This window comes from Rhinatrema bivittatum, chromosome 13 (assembly GCF_901001135.1).
Source record: "Rhinatrema bivittatum chromosome 13, aRhiBiv1.1, whole genome shotgun sequence".
NCBI lineage: Eukaryota > Metazoa > Chordata > Amphibia > Gymnophiona > Rhinatrematidae > Rhinatrema > Rhinatrema bivittatum.
In genome coordinates, this window is record NC_042627.1 from 76,199,513 (window position 1) to 76,222,966 (window position 23,454).

Consider the following 23,454-nt stretch of genomic DNA (forward strand, 5'->3'; position numbering starts at 1 on the left):
CCGTTGAAGTTGGCGATCTGATGGAATTATTGCAGCTTGCTTTTCAGAATTTGTCATCATTTGCTCAATCAATGATGTCCTTAGGATGTGCCATTTGTGGGTTGGCTACTAGACTTCAGTTAATACAGAGACTTAGTCTTCTAGAGCAGTCAGAAATATATTTTCAGAAAAAGACATTAGAATTCGCCTTTGAAGCACATGCTCCAGAGTGGGCCAAACTCTGGGCAATGAAGAAGTAACTTATGAGCAACCGTTGTGATTATTATTCCCAGGCTTTCTATACTAAACCAGTTCCCAAAATAGTTGCATTAAAGATGATGGGGACCACAGAGGACTCTGACCTCATCTAACACAGTAAGGATTAGTTGATCATTGGTGCATTGTAGCATCTCACTTACTATTATAATAAAGGATCCTGAGCTGATAAAATCCTGCTTGCAGGAAAATATCCCATATTAAGGGCATAAGGTCATAAATGGTTCAAGCTGTCTCTGCCCACAAGCAGTGGCTGCTGCATAGTAGGGATGTGCATTCACTTGAAGCAAAATGTGAAATGTGATCCAAATTTCCTTTTTAAAATTTGTTTTTAAAATGAAACAAAAGAAAACGAATGACATTTTCGTTCATTTCGTTTTATAATTTTGCTGCCACTGACAAAAAACCCCTCCCATGGCCTCTCCCTCCAAGCCCCATCCCATAGCTTTTCTTTTGTACAGAAGGCACTGGGCTTGGTCTGCTGGAGCCATTTCTAAGCCTCCCTCCTCCAGCAGGACTGGAACGATCGGGGCTCACTCCTGCCCTGTCAAGAGAAATATGGCAAGAGGATGAGGAGGATCACAGGGGAGGCTATGAGGGTTGGGGGGTTGGGGGGTTTTTTTTCCCTTGTTATTTTTCCTTCATGCTTTAAAATTTATTTGTTGTGTTTCTCTTTGCATTTTAAAGAAATGAAATGAAAAAAGTGCCTGTGTGCTGCTTAGAGGAAGCGTATAAAAAACAGAGCCTGTGTAGAATTATCCATCTGCTGTCATCCTTCCCAGTTTCTAGCAGTCATTGTTTAAGTGGGGGGTTGAGTCTGCCCCCAGCTCGGAATCACATAATACATCATCAACTTCACTACAATATGCATGACCCATTATCCCAGCCCTGAGATGACAAATTGCTCTCCTGATGTCATCAACATCTTTACACCGGAATAACTCATGAAACATTTGTGCCTTAAATAAATGGTTTATGCTATTAGGAAGGAGAGACTCAATATGACTCTTGATAAAAGTTATCCTTGAGATAGCTTGGAAGCAGCACTTAGAGTATGGGTTTGCTATCGGACGAATGAAACGTCATCGATTTTTACACATCAACTATTTACTTTGCTACAAACACAACAAAGAACAGCGGGGCTATAGATTCAGACTTCCTGAAGCATCACATGGTGCTCCTGAAGACGCTTAAGGGCCCGTATGATTACATTGTAATATAATTACTATATTAATTCATATTTCATGCAGACTCCTAATGTTGTTTGCTGCTTGTGCACAGTTGTGTCTTGGGTGGGCGATGTTGACTGCCCAGACCACTGAAGACATAATGAGAGGGGCACCATCACAGTTATGCAGGCAGAAGAAGAAAAGTTTTGGTCATACTTGGTTAGGAGTTTGTAGGGTAGCAGATGTTACCTCTGGTCTTCTTCATATTATAAAAGTAGCATCCCCTCCATTTCTGTGTGGTGCCAGATGAGAACTTGGCTTACTTTTTCTTCACTCTCATCCCCTCTTTTTAGGGTCTGTGCATTCTAATGTACTATGTTGGCTTAACCCAAGGTCTAGAAAAATCTGCACCAGCTATCCATAAAATGCCAAAAGCTGTAAATCAGCAGTGATGCCACACGCACACACCCTGTCAGTGGATTCTTTGTAGGTTGTTGCACCAGCATCAAACTGATCTTCTTCTGCTGCTGCTGCTAGGCCAATGAAAGTATCACAACCTGCAGAGGAGCCAGTTCTCTGCAAGGTCAATATGACTACTGGAGGCTCCACACCACCATGCAAAATGCTATCCAGTCATCTGCTTGGGTAAATCATCGGGGGGAAATGACTGAAAACTGTCAGCCATGCCACGCGTGGCACCTAACGATCAATTTTAGGCCAAACAGAAATGTTTATTTGCTAATAGGCTTAAGGGTGACTTCTATCTTGCTCCTTAGATCAGAGCTTTCCAAACTTTTTAGCAACATGATCCCATTTAGACTCTAGCTCACTTATTTCATTCCTTCCAGTTTTTCTCACATCCCCAGCAGAGTCCTTACAGCTCCCTCAAATTCATGCCTCATAGCTCATCCTGTCTGACTCTTCCCTTCAGAATCACTGCATTCTCTCTCACCCCTCCCCAGGCTTACCCCTTTCTGCTCACCCACTCCACCCCACAGACTCACCTTCCCCTCTCACTCCTCCACCCCACAGACTCACCTTCCCATCTCTCACCCAGCACAACCATTACTTTGTCATCCCCTCATCTCACCCCATCACCTCTACTCTCATCCCTCACAGTATAATCCCCTTTCTCTCTCTTACCTTCCACACTCACTCCCCAGATCCTCTCTCATGCCCTACAGACCATTTTTTCTCACCCCCCAAAGTTTATCCTCCTCTCCCCCTCAAGACCTCTATCCAGTCAACCCTCCCTCTGAACACTCCTTGCAGCCAATACAGCCTCCACCTTCGTCGATCCTATTTTGGAACTCCCCTCGCCCTGATCCCCTCTCAAACCCATTCCTACTGATCTTTCCCCTTCAGTTCCCAGCTTTCGACCCTCCTCTACCGGATTCCCCAGCCCTTGCTTGAAACAATGCAGCTGCTGCTGCCCAATCAGAGCCAGAAATAGGATGAGGAGGGCAAAGGTTACCTCAGGCCCTATCCTCCTCCTGTAGTAATCAATTTGGCCAGGTCGGCGGCGGCAGCAGCGATTGCAGAGGAAGGGGTGGGAGAGGGGCCACGTTTTTTGACCTGAGCTGGCAGCAAAGGTGATTTTGGTAGCAGGGTGGCAGAATAAACCTGCAACAGCAGCACATTTTGAGTTCTGGACTGTAGTGAGAACTGCAGATGGGAGGGAAGGGGAGGGGGCAGAAAGGGGATGATGTCTGAAAATAGTAGCATACATTTTAAGGCCCACGTCAGCCGCAGATGACAGAGGAGGAGATCACTTAGCTGTGCTTCATTTCACTGGACTTCTTAACCTGGACGCTCCCTCTCAGCCAGTAGAATGTCTTGTGGAAGTGGCACACACAGCAAAAGCAGCTGTGTTTGGGGTTTGGTGGGGTTTTTTTTAATGTATTTTATTTATTTATTTAAACACATTTCTTCTCTGCCTATCAAGATTTCTAGGCAGCTTACAGAATACATTCAGAAAATCAATAAATGAGATACGGGATAAAACAAATTATACAAACCAACATTCTATGGGATTAAAAAAACCCACATAAAATCCAATAAATAAATAACACTATTCAATAACATAAAACAAAACATGGTCTGCATAAATTAACACAAAACACGAGCCTGAGAATGCAACACCCCACACATCCACAATTTCATCTGCTAGGAAAACTGCACTGCAGCCATCATGGCACAAATGGCAATTTAAACTAGTATGATTTAACCATCTTTCTAAATTTTCAAAGGGATAATTCACCCCTAAAAGTCCCAGACAGAGCATTCCAGAATACTGGACCTTGCACACAAAAAAGCCACTCTCCGAATTCGCCTAATCCAGGAGGACACACTCGTGATGCCAGCTGATGATTTTGTGACCCCCACAATTTGGAAACCATTGCCTTAGGTTGACACCCTGCTGTTTTGGAACTGTGAGAAGACGCGGCCTAGTGCTTAGAGAAACGAGTCGCTCACCAAGCTTCAAATTCCGTTTCTCCCACTGACACTCCTTGCAATCTTGGGCAAGTCACTTATCCTGCTGTTACCTCCGGTACCCACGTAGATCAGTGTATTCACTTCCAGTCCTCAAAGGTGGGGGCTTTCAGTATACCCTTAATGAATATGCATGAGATCGCTTTACATGCACACTGCCTCCACTGTATGCAAATCTATCTCATGAATATTCAGTAGGAAAATCCTGAAAACCTGATCTATTTGCAGCCTTAAGGACTGGAAATATAAATCACTGATTTAGACCTAGATTCATCAAAATACTATAAATATAGCGGAAATAGTGCCCAAAAAAGGGGGTGTGGTTAGGCTAATTTCCCAGCTCCTGCAGAGATAATTTCCACTATGCACGATACATTTATCGTAGCATTTTTGGCACATGGCACCTGAACCAGCATGCGTGATAAAAACTTCTCCGGCTTGCATAAGAGGATTGTAAGCTCTTTTAAGAAGGTACTTATTCCTGAAAAAATGTTGTAAACCACCTTGAGCTAAAAATTGAGAAGGAAGTCTAAATGCAGAAAAATGAAATGAGAGTTATCAGTGAAGAAAAATATGCAGATTCTTTTTTATTTCCTGGTTGATTCTTGTCTGGTACAAGTACAGTTGTCTCTAAATGTAATTACATTTAAAAAAAAAAAAAAAAAAAAAAAAGCAGATTACTGAGGATTTTAGGGCCTAATTTTGAAAGAGAAGAGTTAATTTCTGGCTGTGACCAGATCTATGCTAAGCAGGACTTGGTGCAGCTTTGCCTTTTCTCTGGCTGGGAGTAATGGAAGGACACAGCATGCCATCCAAATCAAGGCCGGCTGCATTAATAAGGCCACTTCTCCCTCCATTTATCATCTATTAAAGGTGCGCTGCCTTGCAAAGGAAGACCACCTTCAGCAGCCAGCCAAGAGCGGCACTCATTTATTTTCTGCGCGCCTTAAGTTGGAGGGAGACCCACCTCGTAGCACCGAGGTGACAGGCGGGAAGGAAAAGCAGGACTAATTGAGGCGTCTCAAGGGAGAAATAGAAGAAAACTGTAAAGATAATTAGAATGAGAGGGTTTCAAGCTGAGTATGTAAAATCAAATGGAGGTGCATATTAGCGGCTGTTACAGGCAGGAAAGAAAAGCACTTGGAAAAGAAAAAGGCAGAATATTACAGCACAGAGGATTCCTCTTCACACTTGAGGAATGGAGCACAGAGATCGGAGAGAGCTTAATGCCACAGAAACAGGAAGGAAAAGCAAAGGGCATATTTAAGTAGAATCGGGGTGGGTGGGTGGGGGGGAGTGTGGGATATTTCTGGAGCACTGAAGACCTCTCACCTGCTTTAAGCCCTGCCTGCAGATCTGCTTGAATGCTGAGGCCTTACCTGCTTTGCTGTTGTCCGGTTTCACAGGCAGCTTCATCATCCTTCCAACTTGGTGTGGGGCAAGGGGAAATGAACTGGCTGCTCTTACAGAACCGCTTGCCTTCCTCTGCTGTCACTGGTTAAGAAAAACGGAGAGTGGATGATGGAGGAAGGAGTCAACCATGAAGATAAAGGACCAGGGGGCACGGTGGCAGGACCCCCCTTCCCCCTCCCCCCAATAAGCTCCAAGCCCTTCAGAGACACTGTGAACCTCAGTATTCTGGACTTTGTACACCTGCCTCCGTCACAACAATAGGACGGCCTGGGAATCCTAGAAACCCTAGAGATGGCGGTCGCCAGGGCGGGATTGGGTACGTCCCAGCAGACAGGAAGCATTACGAAGGATGAAATCAAGCATCTTCTCATTGGACCCCCTCCCCTTGCTAAGGCAGACAAGGAGGGATGTGCGACTCTCTTTAAAGGATATTCCACACCCGGTTTGATGAACCCGTGAGAAATGCATGGGTCCATCTGGCTGATTCAATGCACCTCTCCTCTTCAAAAAAAAAAAAAAAATAAATTGCAACTCTTAATTGTGGCACAATCCACACAGGATCCTTCTGCGATCCCCCTTCTTCCTAGGTGGTCACCCTCCCTAGCCCCAGGGAGCAAGTTTCCAGCTCTGTCAGGGTAGGGAGCACACGCTCTGGGCTGAAAATTAAGCAATTTAGCAAAAAGATAGAAAAACAAGAAACCGCAATCCACGAAAAGTTCAGAAACCCTTCAACGCCCACAGATGTCCCAGTTCTTAGTCTGGCGAGGCCGAAACGCAAGAAACAGTTCCAAGTTTTACCAAAAAAAATCTGAGTTCTCAGCAGGGCAACCCCAGGAAGCCATCCCAGGTCACTCTTCCCCAGAAACCACTTCCCCCTGGCTCCCCTGCGGACCCAAGGCTCCTCAGAAAGAAACCTCGGTTACTCACAGCCGCCAGGACAAAGCCCCCCCATCCCTTAGGCAGACGCAGTTCCTCTCCAACACAGTATCCAGTTCTGGGTCTCCCAACTCCAGTTCTATCAAGCTCCTTCTTCACCTCTTAGAGGGTTTGTGAAAGCCCCTCGGAGCTCAGAATCAGCAGCGCTGCCGCGAGTGGAACCTGCCACATGCAATCCATCAATGCAAACGCTTACCAACTCCTCGCGGGGCGCACATTTTCATTCTCCCTCCTGAACACTTCCCCTTTCCGGGTTGGGCTATCCGGTCAGTCATCCAAATGGCACTCACACCCCTTAGCCTCTTAGTGACCTTTCTGATCTAGAAAGGACAGCCACCTTGTTAGAAACCTTTTACCCTCAGATTGTCCTCTCCAACTCTGCAAAAGCATAGGACTCAGTAGTTAGAACAGGTTCCTTTCAGTGCCATTATCTGTCCTCCACCGACTAGCGGAAGGGCCAAGCTTGGAAAACGCAAAGCATCCACGGAGCTGGGCGGCAGATGCTGTCAGGTTTGCTGGGGATTTGGGGAATCTGCTAAGGAGCTCTCCCTGGATCCATGAGGGAAAATCTGTAGTTCCCCATCACACTCCAAGCAAGCTAAACCTCAAGTCTGGTTTGAGTTGATCGGTTCATGCATCCCTAGCAGGGAAAACAGGGTGGATGTCCCTTGTATCCAGACCTGAGAAGTGTTAACACCAGTAGAGAAAGGCAAGCAGGTAACCTGACTGCTTTGCATAAATACATTTATTTATGTATTTAGATTTTTATATTCTGCTTTTCGGCACTTCAGAGTGGATTACATTCAGGTACTGCAGGCATTTCCCTATCCCCAGAGGGCTTACAATCTAAGTTTGTACCTGAGGCAATGCAGGATAAAGTGATTTGCCCCAAGGTCATAAGGAACGACAGAGGGATTTGAACGCTGGTTTCCCTGGGTCGACGCCGGCTCCTCTAACCACTAGGCTACTCCTCCACTGCAAGTCTTGAGGAGGAGAATTAGGAAAAAAAAAACAAAAAACAGATAAATGGGGAACGACCAGTCTTGCGAATTGTTTTTTTTTCAAAGTAGGAAGAAAGGTTTGACAGGGATCCCGTCAGACCCACTCTCACAGAGGATATTATTCTCCATTTATCATCCTAAACAGCATGTCTGCAAGTGCTCAGAACAATTTTCTTTTAATGTGATTTAAGCTGTAGGGAATGGATAAAAACGCTTCTCTTTTCCAGATGGCTAATGAAATGTAGCCTGCTCTGGATTGTCTCGCTCTCTCTCTCTCTCTCCTGGAAACCAGTTCTGTGCCTTTTCTGATCAGAAGGGGGGAGGATGCAGACGTGTCGCTAGCCCGAGTCGGCGAGGAATCTGGGGTCAACGCTCTCATTCATCAGTGCTAAAAGGCTGAGGAGACGCTAAGGGGAAATATGGAAAACCGATTTATAAATCGATCACATTCGTACACCGATACCTTCAACATTAACTGAGCAAGAAAAACGGGCACAAAATGGGGACTGCGGGATTCTCCCGCTCCTAAGACGGTGGCGGCAGCATTCAGAGCGGTGCTGCAGTGCGGGTGGGCGAGGCGAAGACTTGCAGGCAGAGCTGGGGGCACAGAGGAGTTTGAGTGGGGGAGGGCTCAGTCTCTACTTATGGATCAGAGGACTGGGGTGGGGGATTGGCAGGGACGGATTTAGGATTTTGCTGCCCCTAGACACTTTGGGTGTTTTCATCCTCCACCACCCTTGTTGCAGGTAGCAAAGGGCTGTTCTGTGCCGAATGAAATCATGGCTGCCTATTGACCAATCCAGGGCTGAGATTGGGGCCTTGGAGGATTCCACTTGTGTGTCTGGGTGGGAGGGCGGACTAGGGCCTGGGGAGTCTAAATCTTTCAATTGGAGATGGGAGAATGGGAGGGGAGATTGAGTAGTCCATGGAGGAGCCTTTGTTGCCACACGGAGGAGGGACGAGGGACATGTGGACTTCTGCTGGCCCCTGTAGGGATTCCTTTGTGTAGGAGAGGAAGGGAGGAATCCCCTGTGATTAGGGTGGAAGATTTTGATATACACAGCATGGGCAGGCTAATAGGTCCATATTCCCTTTAGCATATCACTGAGTTAATGACTGGGATGTTAATTGCATTTTTAGCATGTACATTAAAAAAAAAAAGCCTGTTTGAATGGATTTTAGTGACTTAGCCCCATAATGAAAATACTCCTTTTCTATTTAGTTATTTACAATTCATAAAACATAAAAACAAGCAATAAAACATAAAACAAATATAGCATCAGCATAATAAAATCAAGATAAGATCCTTCCTTACTCTGTTCTGCTTTGCCTTACAATTTGCAATAAACATATAGGGAGATATTCAAATGGATCTAGTCACATCAAAACAGATTAACGTGGCTAGATTGGGCCAGCTGAATGTTCCCCCCGTACACCTACGCATACGTGTGTTTCATACTTTTATTCTAATGGTAAGGCATGCACCTAGGGTCAGGGTTAAGGCAGGGAGGGGAAGGCATGTGCAGGGACTTGATTTTTAAAGTACTTTGCAGTGAGTTTCCTTTTAAAAATTCACTTTTTTCATTCCTCCCAAACTGCCCCCACTTTGACCAGCATCAACAACAAAAAGAGAAAAACTAAAATCTCGGGTGATGTTTTCCTTTAACGTTGCCCATGCTACATCACACATTCAACACTGGCTCTGCTTCTCTCTTGAGAAGAGCAAGTATTCGGTCTACCTATATGAAACGATGCCAAGAACCACAGAAACGTATTTCAGAAATGAACCCGGCTACAAGACATCGGGATATTTAGCAATCTTGTTCCATTTCTTATGCCTACAATCCTGTAGAAACAGCTCTTGAGGGCTGGCATTCCCAGCCTGGCCACAACTAGCAGGTAAGGAATAACACCTGTACCTTTGGAGGTACCGTAAGCTATATGATAGGGACTGGAAGGGGATCCCTTCATAGAGATCCTCCCACCATCTCATAAATCCAGTTCGTTATTTCCTCTCCGAATAAGTAGGCTCTTCCACCATAGGTGGTAAAAAGCTCCTCTCCCCCAGGAACCATTAACATCTCTCAGTCCAGTCCTCATCAACTTACCGGTGAAGTAGATTGAGGAGTATAATCATCCCCCTGGGTAACAGTAGTGGCACGGTTCTGTTCTCAGAGTTGATTTTCACAGCCCACTCCTGAAGGTTCATGTGCCCTACTGTACCTGACTGTAACCTACCTTAAACTACAACGGAAAAGGTGTGAGCTAAATCCATGAATACATTCTAAAACGTTAAAATAAATCAATTCTTCATCCATCCTGCTCCCATGAGGTACAAAACGCGTGCCTGACTCACATGCTTTAATAGAAACAGCAGAGTTTAGAAGTACGGGTCCTACAGCCAACTTTTTAAAGGTTGTCAGGGGCCGGTGCTTCTAGTAAACCTGTCCTTGGTGCATAAACATGGGAACAGCTTGAAAGTCCCTTTTACGGTTTGTGTATCCATAAACCCCCTTCTTTCTATAGCAGCCCACCTCTGCCAGATAGGAGACCTCCAGGAAAACGTTTGTGGGAAGTTGGGATTTGCCCCTTAGGGAATGCCCCATTGAAAAGGACACTGAGGAATATTCCCTCCAGACCTGATATGTCTGTGTCAGGATGGGGCTGGAGAACTACAAATGTTTCCATTACCTAAAAACTCCCCTGCAGAAATCCCTGCCTCCCACATGCCCAGGCTACCTCACTGCTGTATTTGCTACTCTAAGCTTTTCCCCTTTTCCTCTAGAAAGGGAATTTTGTACCTCTCTTTACCACCTTCTTTTCAAGGGCGAAACCCCCGTTTTTAAGGACGTCACCTTCTCTGCCTCCCCCCCACCCCGGACCATCATTTACCACCATAGCTCCCAGAGGAATCACAAGATCATTCCACAAAAACACTGATATTTCTTTTTTTGTGTTCTTCAAGGAAGCAACCAAACCTCCCACATTTGGAAATCAATCAGCTCGGAAGTTCTGGTCCTTTCATTCCGGAATGGTATTCGTTAGCTAAGCCTCCTTAGCGCTGGTAGCTGTTGACAGCTCTTATCAGGTACGAGCTACACAGCAGAGTTAGCAGCCTGCAGTGCTTCACTCTTACAGGCTTCCCAAGCCCTATCGTAAAGTGCTCGTAGGTTGCACGATTACTGTAATGCAGGCCCAATCATTATAGGATGCAAGGTTACTTAGTGGGAATGAGAGAGAAGTGAAAAATCTTTTAAAATAGGTCACATGGACCGAAAACATTTTTTTCTAGACCACAAAAATGGAAGAAAGCACAGTGAATCAGGCCCAAAATGTTTACCAGAAATGTAAGCATTAACGTCGGCTTAAGAAACACTTCAGTACGAGGGGGTTTATCGTTACTGCTCCTCCATCCCGATCTTTCACACGCTGCTACAAGAGTCCTATTGGCTCTTTAACCTTTCAATGGGAGTGCACGGTCTGGGATGGGGCAGGGGTGGGTGGCCCTCTCTGGAGCACCCCAGGAAAGGAAGGAACCTGAATCCAGAGGCAGTAAACAAAAGCTCACGGCTTCTGCAAACCAAAGGAGCCAGCAGGATCCGATCTAATTACCCTGCACATTGCCGAAAACCAGCTGCAAGGTTTACTGAGTAGACGGGGAGAATTGATAGAATTGTTGACCATGCATCTTGAGGGCAGAGCCTGAACCAGCAGCCTCCTGAGTTAAACTGTCCTCGTTGTTCCCCCTGGTCCCTTGAAACGGAAATAGTGAAGAAATGGATCTAGACACAACAATTTTATACTCTTGCATGCCTGAATTGCAATTATCAACAACAAGAAAAAGTCTGATTTAATGTATTCATGGTTAATCAATGCAACTGATCACTGTTTATTAAATAAAAACCTGTTTTCTAAACAGCGATTTTGTATGCTGCAGAAAAATTGGAGACTAATTAGAGTTTTTAATCTAAATTCAAGCAAGGGTCTACCACTAAGACATCTATTTAGCAACACATTATTAGCCCAAGAGGCTTGCAAAGTCGCTAGATTAGCTGCCTTCCTTGAATAACATCAATGAATCTTATTTTGTATCTGTTTTAAATGTTTAATACCAGGCTAGCTGGCTTATTTATGGGAGCTGGGTCACTGATCATGATTAGGTCAAGTCAAGGTATCGGGAAGCAAGCCACTGATCTAATGCAGATGATGGCAATGCTGTATTCACTTCGCATTGATCAGTCTCACTCAGCACCTGCAGAGATTCGATAGGGAATCAATAGATAAGAGACTGGTTGAGTGCAGGGGATCACTGCCCATACTGGATTTTTGTTATCTTTCTACCAAGAATAATTATCCAAGTGCAAGAGGAAATTTGAATGGAAACAGACAGTAGGAATTCAGTAAGAGATTGATTCTAGCGATTTCAGGCACCCGTGCTGGAAGAATTGAAGTTATATTTGCACACACTGGATATCAGATGCAGCTGTTATTCTGTGAAGTATACAGGTTGGTCCCATGGAAAGGAAAGAGAGTTGGACAACTTACTGGAATGGCACGGTGCTGTAGAAGACCCTTTACTTCCAAGATGCTGGTGGAAAGACCAAGAGCCATTAAAACCCAACAACCCTTCCGAGCCGGCCTAATGCCAAATGAGTTGGAGGCTTACTCCAGCTTCCAGCAGACAGGCGTCTATGCCATCGTAATATTGGGCGGGCATGCAGCACACAGGCCAAGGATCGAAGGGATTAAAGGTAGCGAGGTGGTCTTTCCAGAACAGGGTTGAGGCCCTTGGAGGTGGGGCAGGGGGTAGCCTGCATTGCCTCTATCTAACTTGCACCTCTTCCACACATAAATTGAAGAGACTGATTTTGAAGCAGCACTTATGATTGGTTCATTTTATATCATCATGTGACTGGCTTTGTGCATTGTATTCTACTGAGAACTTTCTGTGAATTGGCAGCGGATCAGTTACTTGGAAACATATAAACATATAACTGCGTATGTAAAACAGCTACTCCTGGGCAAGCACACAGCAGCAAGCAATGCTCAGTGTGAGAATCCCGTCTTCAAGTTTCTTTTTTTCTGAATGTGCCAGAGAAGGCTCAGGAAGCGCACACAGACCTCTGCTTCAATAGTAGAAAGATACTTGTCTCCAGGGCCAGAAGAACCACTAGACAAGCTAGGCCTGTGCCTAGGGTGCCGCGATTTAGGGGGCGCTGAGGCAGGCGGCAGAATTTTGAAAGGGCAAAAAGTGCCCTTTCAAAATTCTGCCAGCCCCCACCTCACCGTGCCACCCTCCCGATGCCCCCCCTTGAGCTCCAGCGGAGGGCCCGGGAGCGATCTGCTACTCCCGGGGCCTCAGCTGCCACTAAGCAAAATGGTGCCGGTGGCCTTTAGCCCCTACCATGTGACAGGGGCCAACCAATGGCATCACCTTGCACTTGCCCACATTAAATTTCATCTGCCATTTGGATGCCTAATCTTCCAGTCTTGCAAGGTCCTCCTGTAATGTATCACAGTCTGCTTGTGATTTAACTACTCTGAAAAATTTTGTATCGTCCGCAAATTTGATAACCTCACTCGTCGTATTCCTTTCCAGATCATTTATTTATATATCGAGTCCATCATACCTGATTATTACAGGAAACATTATCACATTGTAACCATACTGGAGACCTCTTGCTTCACTTAGTAGGGCCAAGAGTCTGCAAGATCAGGAAAACCAGCGTCTGCAGAATATTAAAACTCAGAGCTAAAATGGAATTGCTAATGAGGAGAAAGATGGAAGAAGCAGGTCGGTCTGAGGTGCGATCCAGACAAGGGAGAAAAGTGCACGCAGAAAAGCCTTGGTCAGGCAAATCTCACAGACCTGGGTAGTCAGTAGGAAGGACGCAAGTGAATCTGGCAAAACTCTAGTCTAGAGAGGCTCAGCCCTGCCCTGCCAAGGGTTTCCTGACTCAGTCCTCAGTTTCTGCCTTCTGCTTCCTGAGTCAGCTGGAGCTGAGGACGCTGCAGAGGTTAATATGTGAGGCAAAGAGCATCCAAAAGTCCAAATGAATGACGTGAACAACAGAGGAAAGGAGTCCTGCCTGCCCTTGCTAGCAGGCCACTGATCAGATCATTGAGAAGAGGGAGAAATTGCAATATTCTTCTGCACAGTGTAACACAGCAACGGTTTAAGGAGCACGTGCCGTATGTTCTGTGTGAAAGCATGGAAAATGATTCTTTTATAGCACTGTCAGTTATGGACTCAGCTCTGTACAAAATGTGCATGTAGCCAGCCCATCAGTTCAAGACATGGAGTAATAATTAACAGAAACTCATACTTCAGACTCTACTGTTTTATCTCCTCATTCCTCGTCATCCCTCCCCATTCCCTCCATCTGACTCATTACTCTTCATCCCTAGTCTTCCATGGGCAAACACCGAAACTCACATCTTTGCCCTTCCTGGAATCCGTTTTCTAGAATAACCTCATCCACTTGTCCACAAGCCCAATCAGCTTTCATTTCCCTTGGCCTGGCTTCCTCGTGCTTCTGGTTCTATGAATTTTTTTATGTTTGGACTGCATCGCTGTCTGTCCCCATTGTGGATTTTTGGGGGTTTTTTTTATTTCTGCACTTGTAGCATCTTCATAAAAGGTGCAATATAAATAAAAGAGTGAGGGGCAACTCCCTGCCCCAAAGAGCTGACAATTTAAGTAAGATAAACTGAAATGTAAAACTTAGCCCAAAACTCATGAATTAGGTCATAAAGACTGAGGCGAACACCACCAACTACAATTCTCCGTTGTAGGGTCTTCTAACGAACCATTCTTTCTCTCTGAAACATTTGCTTAGAGCAAGAAATGAGTACCGTACGGTCCTAATGGCTGGGGCACAGTATCAAAGCAGCTAATAATTAGTTGCAATATCATCAAGCAGCTCAGCAGTTTATTAAGGGACTGACCTGCATCAAGCCCCCTAACCAAAATCAGAGTTCACATCCATGGTCATAGGGTGACCTCTAGCGTCAGTTAACAATATCTGATTATGTGCATTAAAGTGCCCCAATGCCTACATTTCCAATAATATATCAGCCCTGCAATACCAATACACCACCTCTCTCTCTCTAGATATATATATGTACAAAGAATAACATACGTTTTTCCTTGTGTTTCTAGCATGTCCTCCCTCCATTTATTTTGTCATCAGGTTATTTGCATAACACAGTATAATCCTCTACCCAAAAGGGACAGTGATATGCAAAAGCCTTGCGCACCCCACTGCAGAAAATCCAACGTGTGGTAAGAAGCGTACGAGAATAGAAGATGCACCTGTGCCTTGCAAAGAACTTGTTTGTGACTGCGGGCGAGGATCTAATGAAATTTCCTTTAGTCTTCCCATGGTGAGGCAAGGGAGCTTGAGTTTCCTACCTGATGGAGCTGCAGCTCTTTGCCACCGAGATACGGCAAGCCAACTAGGCAAGAGGTTGTTATGGAATAAATGGAGCTGTATTGCCTGCATGGTCGCAAGGTTGTTGGGGATGACATGAACTCAAATTGTACAAATAGTACCCAGCAGGCTGCCCCCACCGACTGAAGAAGTGATCCTGGGGGTAGAGAGAGGACGGAGTCTAGAAAGTGCGTGGCTATGATTATTCAAAACAACGTTCATTGTTGCGGATGGAAAAATTACCCACACAGAAATCTTTGTAATTTTTCCTGAGGCAATCACTGGGCAACAAATTTTCACAAAAGTCATGTTACGGAAATGAAATTAGTCAATTCTTATACATTTCCATGTGCTAAACACGAATGTGACTGTGAAAATGCAAAATTGGCTCTAGTTTTTTTGTAATATGCAATAATATAATTACATCTTGAATTGTATGCCAATAGCAGGAGACCTACGGTTAATACCGTTTGAAAAATGAAGTCTTAGATTTCTTTGCTTGTCTCTTGTGCACCTGTTCGGGAGCATCTCTGCGGAGTGTCCAGCAGTAGTCAGCCAGCATGAATATTTCAAATGCTCACCCTTTCTGACTGGGCTTCATAGAGTACACTGCTTACTCAGCAGCAGCATGGCAGTAGAACTGCATTGCATCAGAAAATGATGTAATAAACTCTGGATGATGTGTGCATGATGGTATTATGCAATATTACATCATTCTAGGCTTATTTACAGTCCTACTGGATACATTTACATGACTAAACATAGAAAGTGAACTATATTAAAAATCTTCAAAACGAGAGCCAATAAAAACTTTTCATGGTCATATTCGTGTTCAGTACATCAAGATACTACAGAGTAGGACCTTTTTAGGTCAGTAACACTTTCATTGTTGCCCAGTGTAATCTGTGTAGTTTTGCTTTCATTATCTGCACTAACCCACAGAGATGGATTTATTGCCACCAATATAGATAAATTCTAAGATTTCACTGCTGAATCAGTAAAATCTAGGCACCGGCCTTCATGTAAATACAAGACAACAAAATGCACACTGTGTATCCTGATACATCTTGTGCTTTCTTCAGAATCTACTTAATGTTGTGTTATGGTCCTGGCATCTGTCCACCAAAAGAAATTCTGATACTTACCTGGAAAAACTGTGCGTCGCGGTTTTTCTTCTGTTTTTGTTCTTGTCATAGTAAATCCTGAAATTCCTGGGAAAAATAAAGAACAATAAAAACCAAAAATGAAGGTCCCTCTATGAGGGGGAAAAAGCTTTGACTGTAGATGGTAAGCTTCACGAAAAGAAGCGGATATGGGTTACATCAAACCTCATACGCGTGGGCGAGAGGAGTGGAGCAACGGAGAAGCGCGCCGTGGTACAGAGAGCTACACAAACCAAGAAAGTCATTCTTATATACGTCAGATTCATCAGCATGGCTGGAAAATAGTGACTGCCATAGTCCCCGTCACACTTACAAAACCTACAGATAGTAATGATGTACTGTAGTTTGTTTTGTTTCTATTAGTGCATGCTAATTTTTTTTTTTTTTTTTTTAGTGTGCACAAAAATATTAGTGTGCAATAAATTGAAATAGTGCGAACTAAATAAGATCTAGTGCCCATTAAAAAAAAAAAAAAAAAAGAGACAAAAAAACTCCAAAATAACAGCCAAAAAATGTATAGCATTGCAATGGAAACATCCTCAACCACCAGGTTTGATGTTATGGAGGTTCTAGATCCACGATGATGGAGGGGTTGACAGCAAAAGAAGAGGGTTTGAAGATGCAGCAGTGTTTTCTGAACCCAGGTCTAGCTCCTATGCCTTGTCATGTCAAGGCCATATTTTGCATAGATATAACTGACTGAAGTCAAGAGAACGTTAAAGACTGAAGTTTAGAACGCCTAGCTTTGAGATTATAAAGACACTGCATGTGCGCTCTTTTATTTGACTGTCCTGACTGTTCCGAATGTTAAATAAATTGGAAAAATAAAAGTACAGACCAATAGTCTAACTGATGAGTAGGATGACATGCTGCTTCTAACAAGCATCCTGGCTGTGAATATTTACATACAGAGGGCTTTTCCCATGCTGTGTCTATGAAAAAAAAAATAGCTTAACATATCTGTCCCTTAGTGACTTCTTCAACAGGCCTAACGTCTAAGTTTATCTTCCCTTTAATCCAGTTTAATGCCTGGAGCACAGCAAACACAGCAGAATGCTCTCCTTAACCTCCTCTTACCATTAATTATTGCTACGTTGGGAGTTTTGGCACGAAACAAGCGGGTTTTTAAACAGAACTCGTTTCTCCCTCGGCAGGGAACTGCGGCTTTATTACCAAAAGCAGACAAATAAGTAAAAAAAAAAAAAAAAAAAGGCTGTTTGCAAGCGATCTGATTTCATGGCGACCTTCCCTCCACAATGCCCCTCAGTGGTAAAACCCTACCCGCCCATAGGCCATGGATTGGTCCAATTCGCCCCCTGCAGAGGGACGGGTGCCTTTTCTCCGTTCTGAGGTGGAACGGAGTCATTCTTCCTCCGTGTTCTGGGCATTTGATCAGGTGGTCCCAGTGCTTTTCTGAAAAAAAAAAACCCCAATAAATCCGTTCACGAATAAAAAAGAAAAAAAAAAAAAAGCATAGATTAATTGAGCAGTTCAGTAACAAGCTGCCCCAGGACCCGGCAAACTTTAGGAAGGTTGCGTGCCAAGGCTGCCTGCGCCCAGCTTGATCTCAGGCCAGCACAGATTTTTAATGCCTAATTGCAGGGTTTTCAGCCTTAACTGTCTGAGGTTTAGATGAAGCTCTCTCTCGTGACGCCCGCTAGTGGAGACCGCCGCCCGTTCTCACCGACTTGTAGGCGTCACGGTTTAAAGGGCCCTGACACTAAAACTGCTCCTCCTGTGGGCTGTGGCGTGGGCTTCGTATTCGGTTGTAAGGCCGAACCGGTTGGGATTTTCCTCTTTGAGGATGTTAAAAGTTAAAATTGGGAACCTGACATTGCAATGCATTTCCTTTACTCTTTTCCACTGTACTGCGGGGATTTCTTTTTATACTGTCTTGTTGAGCTTGTGTATTCTATAAAATTAAGTTTAAAAAAAAAAAAAAAAAGGTAGAAGAGTCCTATTTACATAGGGCCCTCGTGTCCTGCTCTTTCCCCAAGCAGCAGTGCAATTAAAAAGTATTGATAAGTAATTCACGTCTATAGATAACCTATTCCCGTATGTTTATCTCACTGGAGCAACGGGAACCGGGGCCGGCGTTAGACCCACTAGGACCTGGGGCAGAAACTGAAGGAGTGGTGCCCAACCAGTGCCAACAAGGGGCACCCCTACTGGTAAGCCTGCTTTACCATCTCCCAGCATAGAACAGGACAGCCCCCAAGGCACAAAGCCTCGATCAAGTCGTCCTTACCACTCACAAGTCTCGATGTCTGCAGCCCACGCGTGCCCATAAACTTTGATTTGAACATCAGCGACAGCGTGAAGACTATGGCCAGAATTTTCCATTTAAAAAAGCTCCACCTGCCCACCAAGCAATCAACTTTAGTTACATTGTGCTATAAATTCCCTTATTTTATGCTCTGCGTTGTATATCACATACCATTCTCCTGACTGCATGACATTTGCTCAAAATAATGTTTCTTTCAAACTCTCCATGGTCCCATAGAGCGCATTACTATGCCTTTTCTTCAAAGGCCATAATATCTCCTGGGAAATTTTCTAAATTAAAATGACATTTTGGCCCAAATTAACCTTAAGTGAGAGTATTATTTTTGCTGTGTAGCAAAATTTGCTAGGAAAAGCAGCCCAGGTGGTAAATGTCAGCGCGGTCTAACACTTTTCCCAGGCTCCTGCTCTGCGGTGCCAGCAAATATATCACCGTGACCGGAGGAGAGCTCTTTAAGGGGGAGACGTCTAAATCAGACACCGTCCTTCACAGGGGGTTAAAAGAGTGGGGATTGAGGGATAAGAATGGGAAGCAGGGCTATTCTTGGGCTTGGGGGGGGAGAGGGGTTTGAATCAGAGCAGTTCTTCACTCTTAATGAGGAGAGCCCTGCTCGAGCTGATGTGTCCTGGGCCCCCCCATCACCCCTAGGGGTCAAGCTCTGCCTGCAAGCCTGTATGCATGCCAAGCTTCTCCCAGAGCTCCAGCGTAGGCATCTGCTTAAGCTTAACAGGACACAAGCCCCCGTCCTCGTGTCCGAGGCTGACCTTAACCCAGGGTCCGCCTACCCTGCACCCAGTCATAGAGTTCTCATGCATTCCGGCATTATTACCGCCTGCCAGCATTTTGACAGTGACCCCCTAACCTCCCCGTCAGGATCACATCCAGGGCATCTAGCACAGAGGGCGAGATCTCCGGGCCCCCCAGATCCGCACACATAGGGCCATTTACCCAATTATCCGCAATGAATTTTCATCGGGGATATCTGCGTACGGTGGATCTAAGCAGCCAGTGATTTGGCACATTTTTTGGAGATCTTGAAAAACAGCTGCTCGTGGCTCTCAAGACGCAAAGCCGCCTATCCTGACACACACCGATCAGCCTGAAAAGCCAGCTGCTCAACTCATGTTGTAGTAAAGTGCCTTCCCCTCGTAGGGTATACATTTAAATCTTAGTAAAGGCAGGTTAAGAGGCTTGCTCAAGGGCAGAAAGTGAGTTCTGGATAAGTGAACAGAACCGGTTTCCAGGTTCTTAATAGTTCTGTGCTCTAACTACCATGTAGCATTGTGCCTTGGGGGAAACAGGCATGGGTACAATGGAGTCACCAGAAAATATAAGCAAGAATTTTGCACACAGTGTTAGACAGAGCATTGCTTTGTTTGCCACTGACGTCCTCAGTTAAGATGAATAATACAAAAAACCAACATTACCTTTAATAGACTAGATCATGGCTTCCAACATTACCTTTAATAGACTAGATCTTGGCTTCTCACATTACCTTTAACAGAATAGATCAGGGGTGGCCAGCTCCGGGCCACATTAGATTTGTGTGCACGGCCTTCATGGTATGCAAACCTATTTCCTCCATATTCATTGTGGATATCCTGAAAACCAGGCCTATTTGTGGCTCTTGAGGACCAGAGTTGGCCACACCCTGGGAATAGATCATGGCTTCTTCTGACAAAGAATAAAATACATTTATTTCATCATTTTTAACATCATAAGAACATAAGAAAATGCCATGCTGGGTCAGACCAAGGGTCCATCAAGCCCAGCATCCTGTTTCCAACAGTGGCCAATCCAGGTCACAAGAACCTGGCAAGTACCCAAAAACTAAGTCTATTCCATGTAACCATTGCTAATGGCAGTGGCTGTTCTCTAAGTGAACTTAATAGCAGGTAATGGACTTCTCCTCCAAGAACTTATCCAATCCTTTTTTAAACACAGCTATACTAACTGCACGAACCACATTCTCTGGCAACAAATTCCAGAGTTTAATTGTGCGTTGAGTAAAAAAGAACTTTCTCCGATTAGTTTTAAATGTGCCCCATGCTAACTTCATGGAGTGCCCCCTAGTCCTTCTACGATCCGAAAGAGTAAATAACCGATTCACATCTACCCGTTCTAGACCTCTCATGATTTTAAACACCTCTATCATATCCCCCCTCAGTCATCTCTTCTCCAAGCTGAAAAGTCCTAACCTCTTTAGTCTTTCCTCATAGGGGAGTTGTTCCATTCCCCTTATCATTTTGGTCGCCCTTCTCTGTACCTTCTCCATCACAATTATATCTTTTTTGAGATGCAGCGACCAGAATTGTACACAGTATTCAAGGTGCGGTCTCACCATGGAGCGATACAGAGGCATTATGACATGACCCATCCTGTTGCATCTTCCCATTTAGTGGAGGAGAGGGTGTAGGGAGAATAAGCACGTCCTATCAGACAGTATGGCAGTAGGGATTGACAGAAACCCATGCAACGGAGCTATCCACACAAAAGGAGTTTTTGAAGGGTCTGAACTAACATTTTAGAGCCCTCTTTGTATTAAACAGTTTTTAAAACAAATCTCTCCTGCCTCCAATTTAGCATCCTAAAAAAATCTAACAGCTGATCACAGAAAAATCTAGGTTAATGAAATATTACAGCAAGATATTAATTGCAAGGAATGTTTAATATGAGAAGGGACTACAAATGAGAGATTTCTTTACAAAGCTACTCAGTTGTTTCTGCTCAGGCTTTATCAAAAAGGCCAGGGCAATCTCTTAGAGTAAGTTAGTGCACTATTTTGACATTAGTGACTCCAATTAACTGTATATTTGAGCTCTCTGCTTGGGGATTGGGAGGTTATTTTGAAGTTTTGATAAGGTTGCATTTCTCTCATAAACTTACAATAGCTTAGCTTACCCAGATTTAATTTTATCTAAATATTAAAATATATGTAGCCCCTCTTATGGTTGCTAGCCAGGAAGGCAGGGGTCACATAGCATCCCAGGGCATTGCCTACTCAGTCCCACAGCCCTGGGGTTGGATTCTTCTGATGGGGGGAGCATAACCTGCAGGGCTCCAAGGTACAGGGGTCCCTCTCTCTCTCTCCTCTGGGTGTATCTAGTGACTGAGAGTACCAAATAAATAGATGGGACACTCGGATTGGGTATTCCAAAGCAAATCTTTACTGCTGCAGATCGTCAGGAATAAATATTTGGCAATATACACACTTGTTCTTGGGACAGCCAGTTGTTATCTCAGTTCTCTTTATCTATGGAGGTGCCCCTCAATATTTGGGTCCTAGGAATATCTCACCTTCCAGGGTATGGAAAAGTTAAGCATCCCAGGTGGGCAGAGGTACCCTAGATCTAGGGTGGAATTCCTTTCCTAAAAATACTGGAGGACCGAGCTTATCCTACAGTCCACAACTCCCAAATTTAATTCTTCTCCCAGGATGGATGTCTGCAGATGAAGATAAAAGTTCTTACTCACAGGTCCCCTTCTTCATTCTCCCATCAGTGGGGAAGACTCCTTTCTTCCTCCCAAAACAAAACACTACATCTTTACAGAAAGGCCAAACCAAGAACTCCCACTTCTGGTCCATTCATGGGTTGTGAGATAGATTCTGCTGAATCTTCTCTACTCTTGGCCTTCCCAGGGATTCCCCAAAATCTCCTACCCAGAGCCAAGGACCAGGAAAGTTCACAGAAAAAACTTTGTAAAGAAAGTCCAAAAATGTCTTACTCAAAGCCTGAGACAGGTTGTGTACCAGCAAGGTAACTTTCTCGTTCCTGTTTGATACAAAACTAGAACACGGAGAATAGGGGTAAACCCAACTGCCAACTCAAAAGTGCAATGCGTATCTATGACTACTTAAACCGAAAGAACCTAAAATTATATCTCAGCAAACAACTTCACCTAAGGGAAAAACCACGGAGTGTTCTCAAAACGTGATATCAAAACATGAAATTATGAAGACAAGTGTGATATGAATCTCATAGTATATGAGACGCTGACTCTACTCATTAACAGAATATCTGAAGTCCATTTGTAGGCATCACTGTGTTTAATCATAGCTCACACACACTTGTTTATACACTGGCATTGCTCCATATGCAATTTTTCAAGAATATTTTGAGATATTGCAAATAAAAACACTTATCTCCAAAAAAAGAGAAATCTTGAGTCACTATTCAGAATAGTGAAACGTTGACTTGTGATTTCTCCACCATTTCAAGCTATAACACACCTTTGCAGCAGCACTGGGCGTGTCACACAGCTGCTGGCTCAACAACCTTTTTGGTATCTACCCTGCAAAAGTTGTGTTCCTGCTCCACTCCTCTCTCCAGGCTCTCTTCAGCCTCTGGACTCCACCATTACAGCTTGGGCCTAGCCTCTCCAGGAACGCACCTTCCATCCTGAGTAGCCCTGATATCCCCTGACATTTGCAGTGGTAAACATCTTCATCCTCATAAATACCTTTCAAAACTGTCCTCTACACCAGTGCTCCCCAACCCTGTCCTGGGGGCCCACCAGCCAGTCGGGTTTTCAGGATATCCACAATGAATATGCATGAGAGGAAATTTGCATGCACTGCCTCCATAAGATGCAGATTTTCTCATGCATATTTCATTGTGGATATCCTGAAAACCCGACTGGCTGGTGGGCCCCCAGGACAGGGTTGGGGACCACTGCTCTACACCACTTGCTTTTCCCTAAATCCATCAGAAAAGATGATCAGTGTCTTTATCTCCCACTACGTTGCATCTCTCTACCTAAATCTCAGCATTCTTGCTGCGGTTTTCCATTCCTGCATACAGTCCAAGCCCACAAAGATACTTTTTTTTTTATTATAGCACAGTAAGGATGCGCAGCGTTAGCCTCCCTAGGTGAAAAGCATGACCCAGTGGTATCACACGTGCAGAGTCCCTGCCACCGTTACCCTCCACGAACCCATCAGGGAAGTGCAGAAGAGGGAACTGCCCACTCAAGACTGGTACGAGAGGGAACAAAGATCAGATAACCTCAGAGTAATCAAAACGGCGTTAATGTTTCAGCCAAAAAAGTTCAGTTTGGTCAAATCTGAATGGGTAAACATCCACAGACGTATGAGAAATGCGCAGTTCTTGGCTTTTCCTCGGCAGGTTTCTCTGCTGCTCCCAGGCTGAGCGTTTGTAAATGATTTTGTACGGTCTTCCTCACACGGGCTGTCGCTCCTGAAAGTCCCATCGATCCAGCACTCCACTCTTGTTTTCCTCAGTTCAGTGCACCCCCACTGCCACTGGACAGAAATTGCTTTCAAGCTGAATTTTTTTTTTCTTCAGT

General features: G+C 44.6%; 1 protein-coding gene across 2 annotated transcripts in view; it reads right to left on the reverse strand.

The window, feature by feature from the left end:
• Positions 1 to 14,690: 14,690 nt before the first annotated feature.
• Positions 14,691 to 23,454, reverse strand: part of FAM169B (family with sequence similarity 169 member B) — a 77,174-nt gene continuing 68,410 nt past the window's right edge. The window contains exons 9-11 of one of the 2 annotated variants that reach the window (XR_003852315.1): positions 17,145 to 17,276; positions 15,846 to 15,911; positions 14,691 to 14,857 (exon numbers count right to left, since the gene is read on the reverse strand). Coding sequence is in view for 1 of the 2 variants with exons in the window: in XM_029574360.1 (XP_029430220.1) it covers positions 15,891 to 15,911 (21 nt within the window). In the remaining variant the exon portion in view is untranslated. The remainder of the gene's footprint in view (positions 14,858 to 15,845; positions 15,912 to 17,144; positions 17,277 to 23,454) is intronic. The other variant, XM_029574360.1, reaches the window with a different exon arrangement.